We start from the raw sequence: 21,778 nt of genomic DNA, 5'->3' as shown, positions 1-21,778 counted from the left end.
TTCTGGTACCTTTTGACCAATTTCTAATACAGTTCAGGTGGGTCTGGATGTATAAAGGATATCAGCCGGTTTCACAGTACATTAAGGTGCTTTGTGTTTTTGTACTGATATTTAGCAAACGTTTGATAGCGAATAAGTGTACCTAACTCTAAATGACAGAATGATCTGCCATGAATACCCCAAGGTTACCATGGGTTGAATTTAACTATCGAAATATTTTAAGAATATTTTCGGGCAATTTTCTCCTAGCCTTCGCAGGAATTAAAGAATTCCAAAAACACCTCTTTTTCCGTCAAATGCCTATGAAAATGTCAAACCAGTGGAATAATTTCGCCATAATATTTGTGAGTGTTAACAACTTTAATTTTTTTCACATTCATTGAACCATCTCTCTCTCTCTCTCTCTCTCTCTCTCTCTCTCTCTCTCTCTCTCTCTCTCTCTCTGTCTATCTCTCTATCTGTCTATCTCTTTCTCAAGAGAGAGAGAGAGGGGTGGAACGTTAGAAACTGGATCACGTCCGTTGAGGGGAGAGTCAGACACATAGAGAGAACTTCAAACGCTGGATGTTAATTGACCCGCTAAGCAGACCCTTCCATCCACCGCACGAATCTCCGTTGTTGCTTGCAGACTGTTTATATTTTCTTCGGGAAGGCGGGGGAGGGGATGGAGGTTCAACTAAAACGGGATTGATAAATTGACGTCTGGCATGTACGTGACGTGCATCTTGTGAAAGGTGTGTTTGATATGTCTGGGGACAAGGAGGCGATTGGGCCACCCACTAACAAGAGGTGTAGATGTTTGTCCCAGTCTGCTGCGTGTATTGACTCAGAATTCTAGTGGTGGATTGACCCAATCAAACAACATTATTTTACAGCGGTTAGACAGTCATCAGTGTGTTTGAATGGTATCATCTGTTATCATTTAACAGAGATTTTATGTATTATACGTTTTCAAGATGTGCCTACTGCAAACATCTGATGATTAGAAAAGATTGATTTCACGAGAGCAATTTCAGCTTCCTGTGAATGCGGTTTATTCTCACTTTTTGTCTTCGTCCAAACGTTCATGTGCCGAGCGTATTCAGGGTGAAGTCGTTCACATCGCATTGTGTTATTGAAGAGTCCATGGCCACATAAGCTAATGAGATGTACAACAATGAGATCGAAGTTGTATGATCTACGTTTTGTAATGTGTGTTCCAATGTTTGGTTGATGCTGTATGATGGAGGTTTTGTGATGAGCGTTTTGATGTTTTCAGCCCCAAGACATAACTATCGTCAAGTCCATGAAGAGCCCGCCGGCTGGCGTCAGGCTGGTGATGGCGGCAGTGTGCGTCATGAAGGACATCAAGCCTGAGAAAGTACAGGACCCCAACAACCCCTCTCACAAGGTCAGTCAGTGCGTGTCAGGGTTCACACCTTGACCACCCCGTCGTCAGGTCAGTGGCTGGTAACAAAGGTCAGTGTTTGGCAGATAGCCGGCCATTCCATCCGCTCTCCAGCCCTGTATGAAAGGCAAACCCCGTTGGATTAAGCTGTGTTGAACGAACAGTATTCAGGGCATCATGTATAGCACTATGTAATGTCATGGTTAGGACTAACCGTGCCATTTCCCAACATACCCACTGAAGTTAAGAATTATAACCATTGATTCTTATCAGGTTACGAGTTTATGGCGATAGAATCCTGTACTTGCTTAAACAAAAAAGAGTATATGACTAGCCAGTCATTAGCAGTATCCAAGAATGTCTAGTAACGGATAGAACCACTTTTCCGGAAGTAACGAATGTCATGTATCACACTTAAACCGTCACTGAGAAGGTCACTGGGTATGATGTATCCATCTTATTTACACGCTGACAGGGTTACGGCTGTGTGAATTGTGTATTGACACCGATGCATTCAATGTTCTCAGTAACATAAGAAACATACAAAATGAGGACAAACCCAGTGAACTGTACCTGTTGCTGCTCTCTGCAGATCGCGGACTACTGGGGTCCTGCCAAACGTATGCTGGGCGACTTCAACTTCCTGGCCAGCCTGAAGGAGTACGACAAGGACAACGTGCCGGAGCACATCATGACCAAGATCCGCAAGGAGTACCTCACCAACCCGGACTTTGACCCGCACAAGGCCGCCAAGGCCTCCTCTGCCGCTGAGGGGCTGTGCAAATGGATTCTGGCCATGGAGATGTACGATAAAGTGGCCAAGGTACACGCTTTTCTTTTTCCTGTCGCATGCTGATGACGCCAGCTCTGTTCTGCAGAAAGTTAGCCACATAAGGTTATTATGAGTATAAAGTAGTGAAAAAACAAAGGCGCTGTTTTATGCCAAACAATCATTGACTCGCATAGGCAAACTGAATCCATGTAATCTGATTTGTGCGCGTGGGTGCATGTGTGTATGTGTATGGGAGTGTGTGTGTAAGGGTGTGTGTATGTGTACGCGCACATATGTGTGTTTTTGTTTGTTTTAGTGTTTGTGTGTGCGTGCGTGCGTGTGTGTGTGTGTGTCTGCACGTGCAAACAGCGCAGATGGCCATAGCCGGCATATTAAAACAACGAAACATATATAATCAAATGTTACATTTAGCTTCTTGATTCTGTGTGTGACAGCAAAACACCTCCATTATTCATACATCAGGTTTATTGCATACCTGAAATAAAGCAAAACGACACACTCGCAAATACATTTAATAATGGCCGTGGTAGACGACTAAAGACAGGATAGTATGGGACAGGACAGGTGTTGGCTGTGGTGGACAGGACAGGTGTATGTTGGTGTTGTGGGACAGGTGTTACAGGTGTGTGTTGGCTGTGTAGGACAGGTGTGTGTTGGCTGTGTGGGACAGGTGTTTGTTGGCTGTGTGAGACAGGTGTGTGTTGGCTGTGTGGGACAGGTGTGTGTTGGCTGTGTGGGACAGGTGTGTGTTGGCTGTGTGCGACAGGTGTGTGTTGGCTGTGTAGGAAAGGTGTGTGTTGGCTGTGTGGGACAGGTGTTACAGGTGTGTGTTGGCTGTGTGGAACAGGTGTTTGTTGGCTTTGTAGGACAGGTGTGTGTTGGCTGTGTGGGACAGGTGTGTGTTGGCTGTGTAGGACAGGTGTGTGTTGGCTGTGTAGGACAGGTGTGTGTTGGCTGTGTGGAACAGGTGTGTGTTGGCTGTGTAGGACAGGTGTGTGTTGGCTGTGTGGGACAGGTGTGTGTTGGCTGTGTGGGACAGGTGTGTGTTGGCTGTGTAGGACAGGTGTGTGTTGGCTGTGTGGGACAGGTGTGTGTTGGCTGTGTGGAACAGGTGTGTGTTGGCTGTGTGGAACAGGTGTGTGTTGGCTGTGTAGGACAGGTGTGTGTTGGCTGTGTGGGACAGGTGTGTGTTGGCTGTGTGGAACAGGTGTGTGTTGGCTGTGTAGGACAGGTGTGTGTTGGCTGTGTGGGACAGGTGTGTGTTGGCTGTGTGGAACAGGTGTGTGTTGGCTGTGTAGGACAGGTGTGTGTTGGCTGTGTAGGACAGGTGTGTGTTGGCTGTGTGGAACAGGTGTGTGTTGGCTGTGTAGGACAGGTGTGTGTTGGCTGTGTGGGACAGGTGTGTGTTGGCTGTGTAGGACAGGTGTGTGTTGGCTGTGTGGGACAGGTGTGTGTTGGCTGTGTGGGACAGGTGTTACAGGTGTGTGTTGGGTGCAGGTGGTGGCCCCGAAGAAGGCCAAGCTGGAGACAGCAGAGGCGGAGCTGAAGATCACGATGCAGATCCTGAACGATAAGCGAGCCCAGCTGAAGGCCGTGCAGGACAAGGTTGCCAAACTGCAGTCTGACTTCAGTGCCATGGTCACCAACAAGGAGAAACTGGAGGCTCAGGTCAGGCTGCTGTAGGGCTGTGCACGGTGAATGGCGTGTTTGCGTGTGTGTGTGTGTGTGTGTGTGTGTGTGTGTGTGTGTGTATAATTATATATGTACGTGTTTAGGAGAGGAGAATGATTATTGGAGTTACGGGGTAGAGAGGGGTGGATAGGCTCTCTCTCTCATCCCTTCTCTCACGACCCTCTGCCTCTACGTCTTTCTGTCTCGTGACACTTTCACACGCCCTGCCCCTGTCTCTCTCCCTCCCCCCTCTCTCTCTCCCTTTCCCTCCCTCCCTCTCCCCCTCTCTCTCTCTTACCCCTTCTCCCACGACCTTCGTCCTTCTGTCTCTTGACACTTTCACACGCCCTGCCCCTGTCTCTCTCCCTCCCCCCTTTCTCTCCCTTTCCCTCCCTCCCTCTCCCTCTCTCTCTCTCTCTCTTACCCCTTCTCCCACGACCTTCGTCCTTCTGTCTCTTGACACTTTCACACGCCCTGCCCCTGTCTCTCTCCCTTCCCCCCTCTCTCTCTCCTTTTCCCTCCCTCCCTCTCTCTGTCTCTCTCCCTCTCTCTCCCTCTCCCTCTCTTTCTCTCTCTCTCTCTTACACCTTCTCCCACGACCGCCTTTCTGTCTATTGACACTTTTTCACGCCCTGCCCTTGCTTCCCCCTCCCCCCCCCCCCCCCCCCCCCGCGCCCCCGACACACTGTTTTTCTGTCTCTGTCTCTCTCCCGTTAAAAATCCAAAAGCATAACCAGCGTTATTGTTTCCGACGTGGGAGCAGGGCCATACTTTGTAGTAGTCCAGTGGATGTAATGCCAGTGCTGTTTTATGTGTCTCCTTTTATTTGTCCGCAGAAGTGTGTGTCAACAATTTGTCTTTTAGAGACGATAAAGCATTGCTGTAACCTGGCTGCCCTTTGGCCCCGTGCAGGTAGACCTGTGCGGGAAGAAGCTGGAGCGGGCCAAGAAGCTGATCGGGGGTCTGGGCGGGGAGAAGGACCGCTGGACCCAGGCTGCCGCTGATCTGCAGGACGTCTACGACAACCTCATCGGCGACGTCCTCATCTCTGCTGGCGCCATCGCCTACCTCGGCCCCTTCACTGCTGCCTTCCGCGACTCGTGCACAGGGGACTGGGTCACACAGTGCCAGGTGGGCTGCAGGGAGTGTGGGTGGGGGGAAGTGTAGATATTGAGGGTGAAAGGGGGTTAGGTACGGGGCTGGTGTGAGTCAGTATGGTTTTCTATGTGTGTTTTTGTTTGTTTGGGGTTTTTTTTTGTTTTGTTTTTTGTTCTTTCATTTTTTCTTGTCTTTTTTCATTTCTGTCACATATTCTGTCTCTTTTGTCTATTACATGAGTTTGGCCAGACAAATCGAATAATCATAATAATTAATGAAGTATCCAAACCAAAAATCATTTCAAGGGTAGGAAAGACATCAACACTGTCCACTCTGAAGCCTGTATGGAAGGATAGCTGCCGTCAGTCAGCACATTTGATCTTATGAAGATCTGCTGTCATCAGATGAGAAAAGAAAGCTGCGCTGGTATGGCCAAGTAACAAGATTGAATGGCCTTATTAAGATATCCCCCAAAGAACTGTTGAGGGGTGGGGGGTGGGGGGGACACGGAGGGGAAGACAGAAAGAAGCCATGGCCTGACAACTTTGTAGAATGGACAAGAAAACCATTTGCAGAAACCGACAGACCTGGAGGAATCTGGTGAACAGTTCTTCTGTGCGGCGCCCCAGTGACTCTTAACAGAGTTGAGGGAGAAGAAGAAGAAGAAGATAATCGTTTATTCGCAGACTGCCAAAATTTATGGTTTCCTCTGTATTTTCTTCTCTTCAAAAGGCATCGGAATTCTCACGATAGCTCTTCATTGACTATTACTTGCATTATGAAACATTTAAATTTGTGGGGGCTGTTGTAAAATGGTCAATGTTGTGTTTTTGCTCCATCGGACCAAGGCTGATCGTTGATACACTGATTTGACATGACGATACTGATCAGGTGTGGCTAGTTGGCCTTTGGGAACCATCCCAACGCCGACTGTCCTAAAACCCTCTTGGCCGAGAGAGTGGGGATGTACTTGGGCAAGACACTCCACTATAATCAAATTCTAGCCCAAATAGTCGGAACAGCAGTTGCCTCCTCTGCTGTTCTGATGGTCATAGTCGGACACGACTGACTATCATATATATACTGATCAGTCCGCTGGTCATGCAGGTGGAAGGTATAGAGAGCCGCCAGTGCATATTACCTTTACTCTCTCAGAGGATTGAATCACAGACAGTTTGTGAGGGGAGTTGTACATTTGAGCGTGTGACGGCAAATATGTTGATTGATGTTAAATGATTAAACGCATGTGCTTAGAAGACATATCCGAGAGGGTGTATGTGTGCACGAGCTTGCATAGATATAGTAATTGTGGTAGTAATAATTGTATTGGTCGCTCTATAAACGGTGGTAATAGCAGTAAAACTGGCAGTAGTAGTTGTAGTAGCAGTATTGGTCGATCAATTTATCTGTCTACGTTTAATGGTTTTACACATATAATCATGGGGTCAAATATAAAAGTTTGGAAGAAAATGGGAACGTGCATTATTGTACGTACATGTACACCACTCCCACCTCCCCACTTCCCACCCGCGCATGTGTGTTGCGGACAGGAAAAAGAAATCCCAGTGAGCGGGGAGTTTTCGCTGACTACGATCCTGGGTGAACCGATCAAGATCCAGTCGTGGACCATCGCCGGCCTGCCCCGGGACGCCTTCAGCATTGACAACGGTGTCATTGTGGACAACGCCAGGCGATGGTCAGTACTCTCACTGCCCTCACTGTCGACACACGGTCTTTGTCAAAGTATTGCCCGTGTTTGTTTGCAGGTAGTGGCGCCTATGGACGTTGCGGACTTTAAATGTTGAAATACTGAAAGCGGCCATTCAGATATATACTGTTGTGAGTCTTGCAGTTCTCTGTAAAGCGGAAATTTGTAAACGACTTGGTTTGTTTGACCATTTCAATCGCAATAAAACCGCCTGTTTGAAAATACACACACAAATAAGATCTGTTCAGGTGAGATCTGTTCAGGTGAGTGGCTTCAACATTTATCTTGATGAAGTTTTTGTGTTCGTTGTAAACTGGTCGACACTTGTGTGCCCTATGTATTTCAGATTTTTTTTTTCAGAACCAAAATCTTGTTATTGTTATTATGGTGATGGTGATGACTATGTTCTATTATTATTATTATTATCATTGACTGGCAAGGCTGTGGGAGAGTTCAGTTCCAAGATGTTCGAAAGTCGGATTTCACACCCTCGAACCGGGATCATAAAAGGATTGTGCGAAAATGTTCCAACTAGTACTTTGCTAGTGTGTGTGCGTGTGTGTGTCTGAGTGTGCATGTGTGTGATTGTGAGTGTGCGTATGTGAGTGTATGTGTGTGTGTGTGTGTGTGTCTGAGTGTGATAGTGCATGTGTGTGAGTGCGCGCGCGTGTGTGTTTGTGTGTGTGTGAAAGAATGTATGTGTCTGTGTATGAATGGCAATATTAACATTTTTACCCGTGCGCTCTTCGATGTTGAAGTGAGAAATCAAATCCACCCGAATGGGTATGCCGGCTTGTGACAAAGTTGTGCACGATCTCTGGTTCGACATTCTTATATTATCATTAACATTTTTACCCGTCTGCACAAAACATACGTGAGAAAGTCCAAAACGGGTGAAAAAGTTAATTATATATATAAGTTTGTTGACTATAGTAGAGGATTTTAAAACGAACTTGTCGAGATTAGAAAGGTGTCTAAAATACCGGCTTGTGACAGTTGAAGTCGTGCACCATCTCTGGTTCGACATTCTTATATTATAATTAACATTTTTACCCGTCTGCAGTACAAAACATACGTGAGAAAGTCCAAAACGAGTGAAAATGTTAATTATATATATAAGTTTGTCGGCTATAGTAGACGATTTTAAAACGAACTTGTCGAGATTAGAAAGGTGTCTAAAAAGGGATGCTTTTTGGGGCATTCCATGCACCTAGCAAGGGGCTTGGAAAGAATGGGGGATACGCAAAGTGAAAGAAAAAATCGAACCCATGGGTCAGTTCGAAATCACCCGTCGGCAGTACAAAACATACGTGAAAAACTCCAAAACGGGTAAAAATGTTAATTATATATATATATATAAGTTTGTCGACTATAGAAGAGGATTTTAAAATGAGTTTGTCCACATTAGAAAGGTGTCTAAAAATGGAGTGCTGCTTTCGGGGTATTGTGCACTTCGAAACTGTAATTGGAATGAAGTGTGGAGTCCAGTTCGCGCGAGGCTGAAAACGACAGTGCACGACGACACAAGGGTTTGCGATTGTACTTACCGATGTAGTACATGAATCCACATGTTTTGCGCAGAGCCCCACACACACTCTGACGGAATGAAATTGTCAGTGTACACCGTCGGCGCACCAAACCACGAAATGAAGTCAGGTGTCAGTGCCTACACACACAATCCCGGAACCCTCTGCTGGTTCCCTGTGCCTGTAAGCACCATTGTAGGGCATGCTGACCCCGCGTGTCCCCGTGTGTCGGGTCGCTGTGCAGGCCGCTGATGATCGACCCCCAGGGCCAGGCCAACCGGTGGGTGAAGAACATGGAGAAGGACAACAAGCTGTCCGTGGTCAAGCTCACCGACAGCGATTACATGCGCATCCTGGAAAACTGCATCAACTTCGGCAACCCCTGCCTCATGGAGAACGTCGGGGAGGATGTGGACCCCTCGCTTGAACCCCTGCTGCTCAAACAGACCTTCAAACAGGGTGAGTGCGGCGTGATGGAAGGGAGAGGTTGGGTGTGAAAGGGGGCAGGGCAGGGAGAGAGCGCGCGCGTGTGTATTTGTGTGTGTGTGTGTGTGTGTGTGTGTGTGTCTATTCAAATATGTTGCATCGCATTCATCGCTCCGCTTGATTACGTGGTCCCGTGTATGACATGCACTTGGCGCACGTAATAGAACCCACGGCAACAAGAGAGTTGTCCCTGGAAAAATATCATACTAAGATCCACTAAAAAAAAAAAATGCATGCGTGTATGTGTGTGCGCGCGCGCGCTTGCATGTGTGTGCATGTGCGCTTGCGTGACAGAAGCCTGACTGAATGACACAGGAAACGAATGATGACCGCCAAAAGGCAGCTCTCAGCCGGCTTTGCCCAGACAGGCATCCTGTTTAGTCGTGCAAATGACTCCGTGTGTGTAGAGCGCTTAGAGCTTGCTCTGTGACGGGGTGGTAGACGATGTATAAGTACCCTCGTCAGTCAATCAAGCGGCGTTGTTGCAGCGACCTTGACGGCCTGTGTATGTGTGTGTTTCAGGCGGGGTGGACATGCTGCGGCTGGGTGACGACCTGGTGGAGTACTCCCAGGACTTCAAGTTCTACATCACCACCAAGCTGAGGAACCCACACTACTTGCCCGAGCTGTCCACCAAGGTGTCGCTGCTCAACTTCATGATCACCCCTGACGGCCTGGAGGACCAGCTGCTGGGCATCGTGGTGGCCAAGGAGAGGTGAGGGTGTGTGTATGGCTGTTTCGGGAGTGTGGGATGGGGAGGGTTTAGGGGGGGTGTTTGGGTGTATGTGGTATGTATGTGTCTATTCGCGCTTCTGCTTGTGTGTATGTGATGTGTGTGTTTGTGTGTGTGTGTGTGTGTGAAAGCCGGAAGGGGAGAAGTATTGGGTTGTGTACATTTGTGTGTGGGTGAGTGACTGGTATGTGTGTGCGTCTGACTTTCTTTCTGCCTGTCTGACTCTCTCTCTCTCTCTCTCTGTCTGTCTGTCTGTCTGTGTCTCTCTTACGCACACACACACACACAAACACACACACACACACATCTCTCTTACACACACACACACACACACACGCACGCACGCACGCACGCACACTCACAAACGCGCGCGCACACACACACACACACACACACACTCTCTCTCTCTCTCTCTCTCTCTCTCTCTCTTATCCGTTTGGGTTTCATGACAATAGATGAAATCGAGTCGAGTCGAGTCAGAATGGTTTTTCCCACTACATATCTCCAGCATATAATGACACCACTTAAGTCTGGAGACCAGCTGCTGGGTGTAGGGTTCGGAAAGGTGTAGCAATTTGTTCACCAACTGAAAATGAATGAAGAGGAGAGCGAGTGTTGGAGAAGGGACAGGAAAGCGTGGATCAGCTGTCCACACTGGGCAGTGGTTAGCGTCAGGGACATTCAGCTGGAAGGCTGTGGGCTGAAACCCCATCGGAAACATCGATGATGGGTTTATTTCAGCCTCGATCGATTTCTTCCAAAGGTTATCGGCTTATTTGCTGGAATCGAGAGATTGTCATCGCAGTCGAGACTTCTCGGTGGATGCGTCTTTTCGAATGTTGTTTGCGATTTATAGACCGAGGATTCAGGTGTATCTGAAAGAGACTAAGAGATACAATTGGCATGTATGTTCCTGATCTCTGTCGCTGTAGTTTCTATCCGTTTCCATGTATGAGTGCGGTGGTATATGTAAGAGACATTGGCACTGATACGGACACTGTCACGTCAGCGAAGATACCCATTTGGCAAGGGGACTACATTACTCCTACTACACATACACAGTGCCGATAATCATCGTCTAGAAATGTTTGGTATGCAAGAGAGAGACTGAGACCCAGACAGATGGACGAACAGTGACAGGACCATCTGACGGCGTGCCGACAGACCCGAGCTGGAGCACGAGCGGCAGCAGCTGATCATCACCACGGCCCACAACAACAAGCAGCTGAAGGAGGCCGAGGACAAGATCCTGCACACCCTGTCCTCCTCACAGGGGAACATCCTGGAGGACGAGACCGCCATCCAGATCCTCGACGACTCCAAGATCCTGGCCGTGGAGATCTCCAAGAAACAGGAGGTGGGCTGTCTGGCGTGGCTGTTGTGCTTCTCGCTCTCCGTCTTTCTCTGTGCTAAACTGGTTTCTGTTTCGGTCTGAATAGTCCTCTCTGTCTGTCTGTCTGTCTCTGTCTCTGTCTCTCTCTCTTTCTCTCTCTGTCTCTCTCGCTCTGTGTGTGTGTCTGTCTCTCTTTCAGGATGTCTGTTTGTCTGTCTGTCTCTCTCCCTCTCTCTCCCAGAATGTCTGTCTGTCTGTCTCTCTCCCTCTCTCTCCCAGAATGTCTGTCTGTCTCTCTCTCTGATAAGGAGATAGAAAAAACTATTCTCTCCGCTGCTCCCCCTTTCTTTCACTCTTCGGTCTCGTTGCCATTCTCATCAACACTTGTTTCTTTCTCAGTTTTTCTCTTTTCGAAAACAAACAAAATGATGTTGCACATTAACGAACACACACACACACACACACACACACACACACACACACACACATATATATATATATATATATATATATATATATATAAATGTTCACGCGCATACTCGGATGAATATTAGCATCCACAATATAAGTGGGGCAGCAAGAACGTCAATACTGAATATCGGCAATATTAATTTGGAAAGAAAAAACTAAATACACCAGCATTTACATTAATAATTTATCGAAATACCGCCCTCCTATCCCCAATAAGTCCATAACAAAAGCCGTTTTTCTTCCGCCCCGGTGCCCTTCATGTGTAAAACGTTGGTCGAGGAAGTGAGATATTTGCATTTGCAGTCACTTCTTAAAGGACACACGGCTTTGATCGTGGAAAGCACCAGTGGTAGACCGGACAGGTGGGCCTCTGAAATGGGTGACTCGACTAACAAATCAATGACCCCAGTACCGCTCTTCACCACAGCCGCACACACATGGGTCTAGGGCTGAAGACCTGCGTGCTCCCTCTAACAAACCACGGCATCGGCATCATGCATTCACCACAGAATTGTGAAGGCCCATCATAAGAAGGTCCTACCCTCACCCGGTCATTAACATAAGAGCAATTGTCGGCTGGGGATCACTCAGGTCGTGGACTTAAGTGAGCGAGTGGGTTGAACTGTGCAGGTGGCCAAGGAAACGGAGAAGAAGATCGAGACGTCACGCATGGGCTATCGGCCCATCGCCCGCCACTCGTCAGTGCTGTTTTTCTGCCTGACTGAGCTGCCCAACATTGACCCCATGTACCAGTACTCCCTCACCTGGTTCGTCAACCTCTTCATCGCCTCCATTCACGACAGGTACACCTGGCGGTGACAGAGTCAGTTCAGTGGTTGGGGGAGGAGGGGTTCGGGGTGTGGGGGTAGGGCCGGGTATACATCTTCATAGGTGATTACAGAACACTCAAGACGTGTAAGCCAGTGAAGGCGGTCACACAGGCGTGCACACACACACTCACGCGCGCACGTACACACACGCGCACGCACACATACTCACACAGATACAAGGCAGACAGACAGACAGAGAGAGAGGGGGGGAGCTAAGCTTACAAATACATAGAACGATTAAAGAATAGAAAAGGAAGATAATTTCTTAAAACCCTCCTATCGGTCTGTCTGTCTGTCTGTCTCCGTCTCTGTCTCTCTCTGTCTCTGTCTCTCTCTCTGTCTCTCTCTCCCTCTCTCTACCATGAAGCCATTACAGAATTTTCATAAACGGGGGCTCATGCTGGCACTCCTTAAAAAGACTACCCTTTTAGGCTCAGGCTATAAACAAGCGAATTTTCTCCCACTAATCCGTAGATTAAAGTACAATAAAGGAATCATTATGCAAAAGATTATGACAGGTAATGCACCACCAACATTAATAGACAAATTTTCTGTAAATTCATCAAGGAATCCCCCCAAAGTCCATATCTCAATTCCAAGAATTGACTTGTTCAAATCCAGTCTGGTTTACTCAGGCGCCACCCTATGGTACTCACTCCCAGAAACAATTAAACAACACCGTTGCCCAACCACCTTAAAAAAAAACATTGCCTTTCCCACCTTATGCCATAATGTGTAATGTAAATCGTTCATTTTATTGATACTGTTTGTCAAATGTGTGGGCGCGGTAAGATGCATGCCCATATCCATGTCAGAGTACTAGCTGCAATTGTGCAGCTTGGAATTTGAAAAGGTGACAAACAGAGAAACAGAAAATTTTGTGGGGGGAGGAGGGGTTGATGACAGAAGAATTGGGAGTGTGGAGATGGAGGAGATAAACTGAGTATACCCCTTGCTTGCTCCATGCAGACGATCCTACTAATGTCGGAATTCAGGACGCAGGCATAGCTGATAGTGTGAATGGAGATCAGTTAGTCAGTTCTGAACCGGACAGAAAGCATTCACTACATGCTTCCTTGCCAGAACTGGATGTCAAATTGAAAATAAACAAACCATATTATGGTTAAAAAAAAAAAATAAAAAAAAAACGAGTCCAGGTCTGATCCTGATTTTTTTTTTTTAAATCTCCAAGATTATTTCTTTTTATCAGAGTGTCAATAAACATTGCACTTCACAGTTCCTGTTGGATGCCATTCCATATACTGAAGCAAGGGCTGGAGCTCAGATTGGCCCCCGACACAGAAGACGTACGGTCAGACGGGTAGCGGTCCTTACATGGTATACTCGAGTTGAGCGGTGGCCTAGTGGTAACGCGTCCGCCTAAGAAGTGAGAGAATCTGAGCGCACGACATCGATTCCCACAGTAGCCAGTATTTTGTCTCCCTCCACCAGTTGATCTTAATTAAGTGTTGTATTGACGCTGCTCATTCGGCAGAAATGATAAAGCGGGGTCTCGTGTGTCATGGTATGCACTTAACGCACGTAAAAGAACCCATGGCGACAAAAGGGTTGTCCCTAATAGAATTCTTTAGGAAAAATTAATTTAGGTTGGAAAACAAATAGATTTGCAGGCTGAGAGAGAGAGAGAACAACAAAAACGAAAACGACGCGCTCTTCACTGGGGAGAGCAGTCCAAATTTCACACAGACCAAGCCGTGAGTAAAGAACTTTACAGTGCAATGTATTACAGTACGGCACATTACAGAACGATAGAATGTAAAGGGAACATGTCGCACAGAAGTTTCTCCGATGTGTTGACAGCAACAAGTCCAAGATCCTGGACCGGCGGCTCCGTTACCTGTCGGACCACTTCACCTACAACCTGTACTGCAACGTGTGCCGCTCTCTCTTTGAGAAAGACAAACTGCTCTTCTCCTTCGTTCTCTGCTGTAACATCCTCAAGTAAGCACCGGTGTGTGTGTGTGTGTGTGTGTGTGTGTGTGTGTGTTTAAGAGAAAGTGTGTGTGTGTGTGTGTGTGTGTTTAAGAGAGAGAGAGAGAGAGTGTGTGTGTGTGTGTGTGTGTTTATCCGTTTCGTTGTATTACTTACTCAGGCAGCCAAACAGCCAGTGAATTAGCCGATTCAACAAACCAACGAACCAGCAGGAGTTGTATGTTTGTGCTACAACCATAATGCTGGTTACCACATGAACTGTGAACCAACCAACAAACCCATCAGTAAATAATTCAGTGAACTAACCAACCAGTCAGTCAACCAATTAACTACTACGTCCATCGTTCAATAACCGCTCAACACACCATCTGACAGCTGGATAACCAAACTGACCAAGCAGGCAACCAAAGACACACAGTCAGTTTGAGTTGTGCTGGATGTGTGTGTGTGTGTGTGTGTGCATGCGTGCGCGCGTGTGTGTGTGTGCGTGCGTACGTCCATGCGTGCGTGTGTGTGTGTGTGTGTGTGTGTGTGTGTGTGACAGAGCCCGTCACGACATGGACCAGAAGGAGTTCATGTTCCTGCTGACAGGCGGGGTGGGGCTGGAAAACAAGCTGAAGAACCCCTCCACCTGGCTCTCCGACAAGTGCTGGGATGAAATCTGCCGTCTGGGCGACATGAAGCCTTTCGCCAAGTTCAGGTAGCACCGACCGAACCCCCACCTCCTTCAGTGATTCTCCATGAAAGGGGACAAGAATGAGTGATATAAACAAGCCTAACGCAGTTCATGAAAACAAAGACATGTCCTTGTGCAATTAGGTTTGGCCTCAGAGAAGTAACAAAGATTTGTTATGTCCTTGTGGTGGTAGAAGACTGTGGAACGTTTACACACTTTGAAACTCATTTGAAACATGCCTGTTGCTGTGTATCAACGTGTGTAAGAGTAAGACTAACAGGAGCTTCTTTTGATCAGTCATCTACGGACGCGCCCGCTGTGAAGATCATGTTTATCTTGGTTTGCGAAGAAGCATCATGGGATTTTAAATTTTGCCAGAACCACACTGCTTGTTAGTCGTTTATTTCATGCGTTTTTGTCATCCTGAATTATGAAATATTTGTTAATATCAACTGCATGTTAATTAATATGGTAATGTAATGTGAATCGTGTGTTAAGATTGTATGTTCCGATTTCAGAATGTTGGTGTCGCTGTGTAGTATTAGTGTCATGGTGCTGTGCTATGTGTTGACTGGAGTTGTGATGATGTGGTTGGTGCCTTACTGGCCGTTCTGTGCCGTTGCTTCAGGGAGAGCTTCGAGAAGAATGTAGACACGTGGCAGGAGTTCTACAACTCCAAGGAGCCTCACAAATGTCAGCTGCCTGACCCCTGGCACTCTTCTCTCTCCGAGTTCCAGCGGATGATCGTTCTGAGGTGTATCCGACAGGACAAGGTATGTTCACAAATGCAACCTTTCTTTTTTTCTCTTTTTGTTTGTTCTTTTGTTTTTGTAATGAGAGTTTGGTTACGCAGGGTTTGCCGTGACAGTCCAGTGCGGGAGTCGACACGCATTCTTAGATCTGTATTTAAAATATGAAACATCCATGGATTTGAAACAGACTGATTTAAACCAGACGGCCTTTCTGTATCTTGTGGTTGAAATTATGTGGTATTTTTCACAATGCGTGTGTTGCATAACTGGACTTAAATTTTAGTTATTGACATCAATGTAGCAGCACTCGGCAGGAAAAGCCCATGATGATTTTGTGTGCACTTTTGAGTGTGTGATAATCTTTGCTGTAATCTCTCCTTACCAAGGCACAGAACACGCTGCAAGTCGTAATGATAGACATGCCTCAGTTGTCTGACAGGACTGTTTGCGGTGCAGATTGCACTGAATGGCACACCACGTTTGTCAAGAACGAATGGAAAGATTGCTGGATTTGTACTGTCGCAGACCCGTGATGGTCGCATTCTTGATCTGCTGTCTTTTTCAACCGGTCTTGATGTGACTTAGAAAAATATTTATAGTTCAAACAGTAAAAAATGTATATATATATATATATATATGTTAACTTTTTAGAAATTTTTTTTTACATTATTTGACTCAGTAGTGTAGCATCTGACATGGATCGACTGGATGGACACTTGTCCATAAGTAACGACGATTTTCACCATAGAACTAATGATGAATTCTGGAACTTCTATCTTACAAATCATACAGTTTGCATAGCTTTCTCATCAAAAGAAGTAATGATATTAGTTCACTTGAAGAGCGAAAATGTCAGGAAATAAGAAATGAAAATGCAGTTGTATTATTTTTAGGACTCATTGTGTACGACCTTATCCTAAAAACGATAATTACAGGTGCTTTTCCAGATAGGAGTGTGTTTGATTTTGGGAGAAACGCGGAATTTATTGATCTGGTGTATTCCAGATGGTACAGGCCCTGTATGATTTTGTAATGAAATACACAGGATGTAACATTATTCCAGCTGGACAAGTCTTGCATGACTTTGGTGTCTTCAGATACCGGACGAATCATGATTGATGTTGCACAGTGGGTCATAGGGAAGCAAACGGGTTGAATGGCGCTGTTGCAGATGTGCCAGGCCATCTTGGAGTTTGTGAAGGAGAAACTGGGGAAGAAGTTCGTGGAGCCGCCGCCCTTTGACCTGGCCAAGTCCTACAACGACTCCAGCTGCTGCACGCCCCTCATCTTCATCCTGTCCCCTGGCGCCGACCCCACCATGAGTCTCCTCAAGTACGCCGAGGACAAGCACTTTGGGGGGGACAAGTTCAACTCCATCTCCCTGGGGCAAGGCCAGGTCTGTGTTGCCGCCCGCATGGCCACGCTAACGTGGTGTCAGTTCATTCGGCTTTTCCCCCACCCCTTCTTCATTCCCTGTAAATAATATCTTGTCTGTTTCATTATCTTGTCTGTTTCATTCTGTGTTTTCGTTTCTTTGTAGTCTTTTCTTTTCTTTTTTTTCTTTTATCCCGAATCATCTTTCATCATTCTTTCTTTCTCTCCCTTCCTTTATTCTTCCTTTGTATGTGCCGCATGCTTTTTATTTTTTATTCCAGATAATAATCAGATATTATTTCAAGATGGTTACACCATTTCTTCTTATTCCTTTCTTTCTATTTGTCTTCCTTCTTGCTTTTCCCTTTTATTACTTTGTTCTTTTGTTCTCTCTCTCTCTCTCTCTCTCTCTCTCTCTCTCTCTCTCTCTCTCTTCTTCCTTGTCGAGGAGTCGCTCTCTCTTCCTATCAAGTCAAATTGAAGTCAACTCTTATTTAAGAGAGTAGTAGATAAGCAAGGATGCAGTATTTGTTACATGTGGCTGTGCACCTTGCTGACGCCTATGTTCACCCCCTCCCAGGGGCCCATCGCCGCCAAGATGATAGCGGAGGGTCAGGAGAAGGGCACGTGGGTGATGCTTCAGAACTGCCACCTGGCCGTGTCCTGGATGACGGCCCTGGAGAAGATCTGCGAGGACATGGTGCCCGACAACACCCACAAGGACTTCAGGCTCTGGCTCACCAGCTACCCCTCACCCAAGGTGGGTAAGGGGGCTTTGTGCATCGGCTATACATGTGTCTTGTTGGCGACTCGGGCAAAAAGTAACTAGTCCGTGTGAAGGTGACGTGTCACGGAATGCACAGTTATTATTCGTGGCGATATGTCGGCAGACAGTCGTCGTTAAGATGAGGTTTTAGACTGATTCAGCACCGTCTGTTATAGAATTCTGAAACAGAGGAATATTTCCAGCTGTATTTGAGAAGATAGAATGAGGACAATGAACACACAAACATAATAATAATGACAAAATAATGATTATGGGACTAGTAATTGAGCACAGCAGGTATGTAATGATAACAGTGGAAGGAGAGGCGATGCCAGGAGATGGAGTGGATGAGTAGTGTAATGCGGGAAGGTACAGCATGCAGTGTATACACTCTCATCCTCGACCACCACCAAGGTCACACAGAATGATTGTATTCAAGGTATGTTAGAACCCTGATTAACAGTACACCTGGAATACAGCCACAGCAGACCAAGTCAAACACAATATCAAACCATATACTGGACATCGTAGTCATGAAGGGTCAAATAACAAACAATACATCGTCGAGCCACATCAAAACGTTATACCTTGACCTTTCACCATTCATTTAATGTTCCAATAATACGAACTCGAAAGAAATGTTGAAATATAGCTAACTGCATAACCGTAACCACTGTAGGTTGTCAATTCCTTATCTTAACATGATAGACAATACGCAGGCTATGCTCTAAGCGCATTTACCGATTCTCACGGACCACAATGTAATTTCCATTGTGGTTGAACAAATCCCCATCCTTGTAAACAAAGTTTCTCATTGGAACTAAACTACACCTCGTGAGAATAATAACCTGTAAAAAAGAAAATGAAAAACAAAACCTGATTAAATCTTTCTCCCTTGAACAGTTAGTTGGAGCAACCCATTAGCACACAGGAAAACTTCCTCCACAAGCAGAATAGATGAAGTTAGCATATCTGTTCACCTTGATGTCACCATCACAGCCTAACGTGAAGAAATAGGTGGATCAGGCCTGAAAAAATAGTTCCAAGAGTAGATTGACAAAATACTCTGTTCAGCTACTTCACATACCATCTGTGTATGTGTCCGTGTGTGTTGTGTGCTGTGGGTATAGGTGTGAATGACCCCTTATGCATGTGTGTGTTGTGTGCAATATTTATGAATGTGCATGCGCACGCGAGCATGAGTGTGATATATACTGTGTGTGTGTCCACGTGTGAGTATGCGCCCGCGTGCATATGTGTGTTCTGTGTCCGTGTGTGTGTGTGTGTGTGTGTGGGGGGGGGGGGGCATGTGTGAGCATGTGCTCACGTGCATGTGTGTGAGTGTGCGTGAGCATGTGCCTGCGTGCAATTGTGAGTGTGTGTATCCATGTGTGAGCATGTGTGTGTTGTATGTGTCCATGTGTGGCTCTATGTGTATGTGTCCGTGGCTGCAAAGTACTTGTGCCTTTCTTAACAGTGGTTGTCTATGTGTGTTTGTGTGTGTGTGTGTGTGTGTGTGTCATTGGATGCAGCATGCTTAAACCTCCTTGAACAATGTGTGTGTGTGTGTGTGTGTGTGTGTGTGTGTGGTGTGTGTGTGTGTGTGTCATTGGATGCAGCATGCTTAAACCTCCTTGAACAATGTAACAATGTGTGTGTGTGTGTGTGTGTGTGTGTGTGTGTGTGTGTGTCATTGGATGCAGCATGCTTAAACCTCCTTGAACAATGTGTGTGTGTGTGTGTCATTGGATGCAGCATGCTTAAACCTCCTTGAACAATGTGTGTGTGTGTGTGTGTGTGTGTGTGTGTGTGTGTGTGTGCTCAGTTCCCAGTGACGGTGCTGCAGAACGGGGTGAAGATGACGAACGAGCCACCCACAGGCCTGCGGGCCAACATCCTGCAGTCGTACCTCAACGACCCCATCAGTGACCCCGAGTTCTTCGATGGCTGTCCGGGAAAAGAGAAGGTCTGTGCACGGGGCAGGGGGAGGGGGAGGATGGTGGGACAGGGTGCGGGTTTAGGTCTGTTCATGAACCGCCTCTCTCTCTCTCTCCTCCTCTCTCTTCATCTGTCATTCTCTCTCTCTCTCATCTCTCTCTGCCGCTCCCTGTTTCTCCCCCTCTGTCTCTCTATCTGTCTCTGTCACTGTCTTTCTGTCTTTGTCTGTCTGTCTGTCTGTCTCTCTCTCGGTAAACGTTATTGTTTTTCTTCTGGGGGGGTTGTATTAATTGCTATGGATAACACAATGTTGTTATATGCAACACCACCGACCCACCCTTCCCCATTGTATTTTGGCCCAAGACCGATGTACATAAAACGTTTGCGTTCTGAGTTCTCTCTCTCTCTCCCTCTCTCTCTCTCTCTCTCTCTCTCTCTCTCTCTCTGTGTGTTTCTTCTCTCTCTGAGTCTCTGTGTTTCAGTATCTGTGTTTCTGTCTGTCTGTCTGTCTCTATCTCTCCTCTTTCTGATATATATATATATATATATATATATGTGTGTGTGTGTGTGTGTGTGTGTGCGCGCAGACTTTCGAGAAGTTGCTGTTCGGCCTGTGTTTCTTCCACGCCCTGGTTCAGGAGCGAAAGAAGTTCGGGCCGCTGGGCTGGAACATTCAGTACGGATTCAACGAGTCTGACCTGCGGATTTCTGTCAGACAACTGAAGGTGGCGTTCTGATGTTGATCTAATCTAAACGACAGCTTAAAGTTTGACTGCCCACGATTGCACACGCACGCACTTTCACACACACACACATATACACGCACATTCATACACAGGCTTGCGCACTCGTACACATACACATGCACAAATACTGATACCCGTGCGCACATACACACTCATGTTCGCACGCGCTCTCACACAGACACACACACACACACACACACACACACACACACACACACACACACACACACACACACCTACACATTTACACAGTCACTCGTAATATTCTTTACACCCAGTTGAGGCTGAGGAGACAGGTCTATAAGTTCTGACAGTGTTGATTGTGATGCTGGATAAAACAAGCGGGTGATATATATGAAGTTCACCAGTGAATATACACACTTAAGAAAGTAAAAAAGAAAAGAAAAAAAGAGGAAGAAACAACATGACCATTAAACCAAATTTGGAATTTTTATTTCGAAAACATGAACACCATTTCCACTGTCTGCTATTAAATGTTATGCACACGACGGTACACACTGTCTGGCCATCAGATAAGTAGTTAGCCATTGTGCAGGTCACAATAGACGTAATGCAGACTGACCACGCCGATCAAGTGGATTTGTGCGCACAGTACATGAACTCGGTCCTTCTTACAGTTATTATGTTTATGCGTGGTGGATCATGGAGTTGATTCACACTGCACAATAACACCACCGAATAAAATATGTGGGATAGACCACAGAAATTCAACGATTTCACTGACCATTCCAGTATGGTAGTATTAGAATTAGTAATAATGATCATGATAATGATGGTGATAATAATGATAATGATAACAATAACGATTTCACTTACCAGTCCGTTATAGTAGTAGTGGTAATAGTAATAATGATGGTGATAATAATGATAATGATAACAATAACATTGATGATGATAGTATGCTACGACTACTTCCACTGCTACTACTAATACTACTACTAATGTCACCATCATCATAAGTATTGACACAGAGTGGAATGTTAAGCAGAGACAGATCAGAGTCCCTTTGACAACCAGCCAGACTGTCCGGGGATGGAAGACAAAAACCCTCCCTTCACCGCGCACAATGACTGTCCCTGTCAGATGTTCATCAACGAGTACGACGAGGTCCCGTTCGATGCCATCAGCTACATGACCGGGGAGTGCAACTACGGGGGCCGGGTGACGGACGACTGGGACCGGCGCTGCCTGCTGACCATCCTGGCCGACTTCTACAACCCCAACATCCTCTCCCAGGCCAAGTACTGCTTCTCGCCCAGTGGGCTCTACTTCAGCCCGCCGCCCGGATCCTATGACAGCTACGTGGAGTTCATCAAGGTAGTGTGTTGTGCTGTGTTGTGCTTGTATTGTATTGTATTGTAATGTATTGTATTGTACTGTATTGCATCACATTGCGTTGTGTTGTGTAGTTTTGTGTTGTGTTATTGGTGGAACCTCTTCTTTCCCAAGGCCTGACTAAGCGTGTTAGGTTACGCTGCTGGCCAGGCATCTGCTTAGCAGATGTGGTATAGCGTAT

The 21,778-nt window shown here is 46.4% G+C and overlaps 1 protein-coding gene across 1 annotated transcript in view; it reads left to right on the top strand.

Moving 5' to 3' along the window:
- Window positions 1–21,778, top strand: part of LOC143300014 (dynein axonemal heavy chain 12-like) — a 92,336-nt gene that overhangs the window by 62,880 nt on the left and 7,678 nt on the right. The window contains 17 exon segments of the mRNA XM_076613570.1: window positions 1,259–1,390; window positions 1,980–2,210; window positions 3,678–3,848; window positions 4,764–4,982; window positions 6,500–6,645; window positions 8,428–8,642; window positions 9,192–9,384; window positions 10,567–10,759; window positions 11,837–12,009; window positions 13,858–13,998; window positions 14,534–14,689; window positions 15,294–15,438; window positions 16,589–16,813; window positions 17,372–17,551; window positions 19,383–19,523; window positions 20,083–20,220; window positions 21,346–21,579. Of these exon segments, the coding sequence (XP_076469685.1) occupies window positions 1,259–1,390; window positions 1,980–2,210; window positions 3,678–3,848; window positions 4,764–4,982; window positions 6,500–6,645; window positions 8,428–8,642; window positions 9,192–9,384; window positions 10,567–10,759; window positions 11,837–12,009; window positions 13,858–13,998; window positions 14,534–14,689; window positions 15,294–15,438; window positions 16,589–16,813; window positions 17,372–17,551; window positions 19,383–19,523; window positions 20,083–20,220; window positions 21,346–21,579 (3,033 nt within the window).

The sequence above is a fragment of the Babylonia areolata genome, chromosome 25, assembly GCF_041734735.1.
Source record: "Babylonia areolata isolate BAREFJ2019XMU chromosome 25, ASM4173473v1, whole genome shotgun sequence".
Classification (NCBI taxonomy): Eukaryota; Metazoa; Mollusca; class Gastropoda; order Neogastropoda; family Buccinidae; genus Babylonia; species Babylonia areolata.
This window is presented reverse-complemented; position numbering and strand designations above follow the sequence as displayed.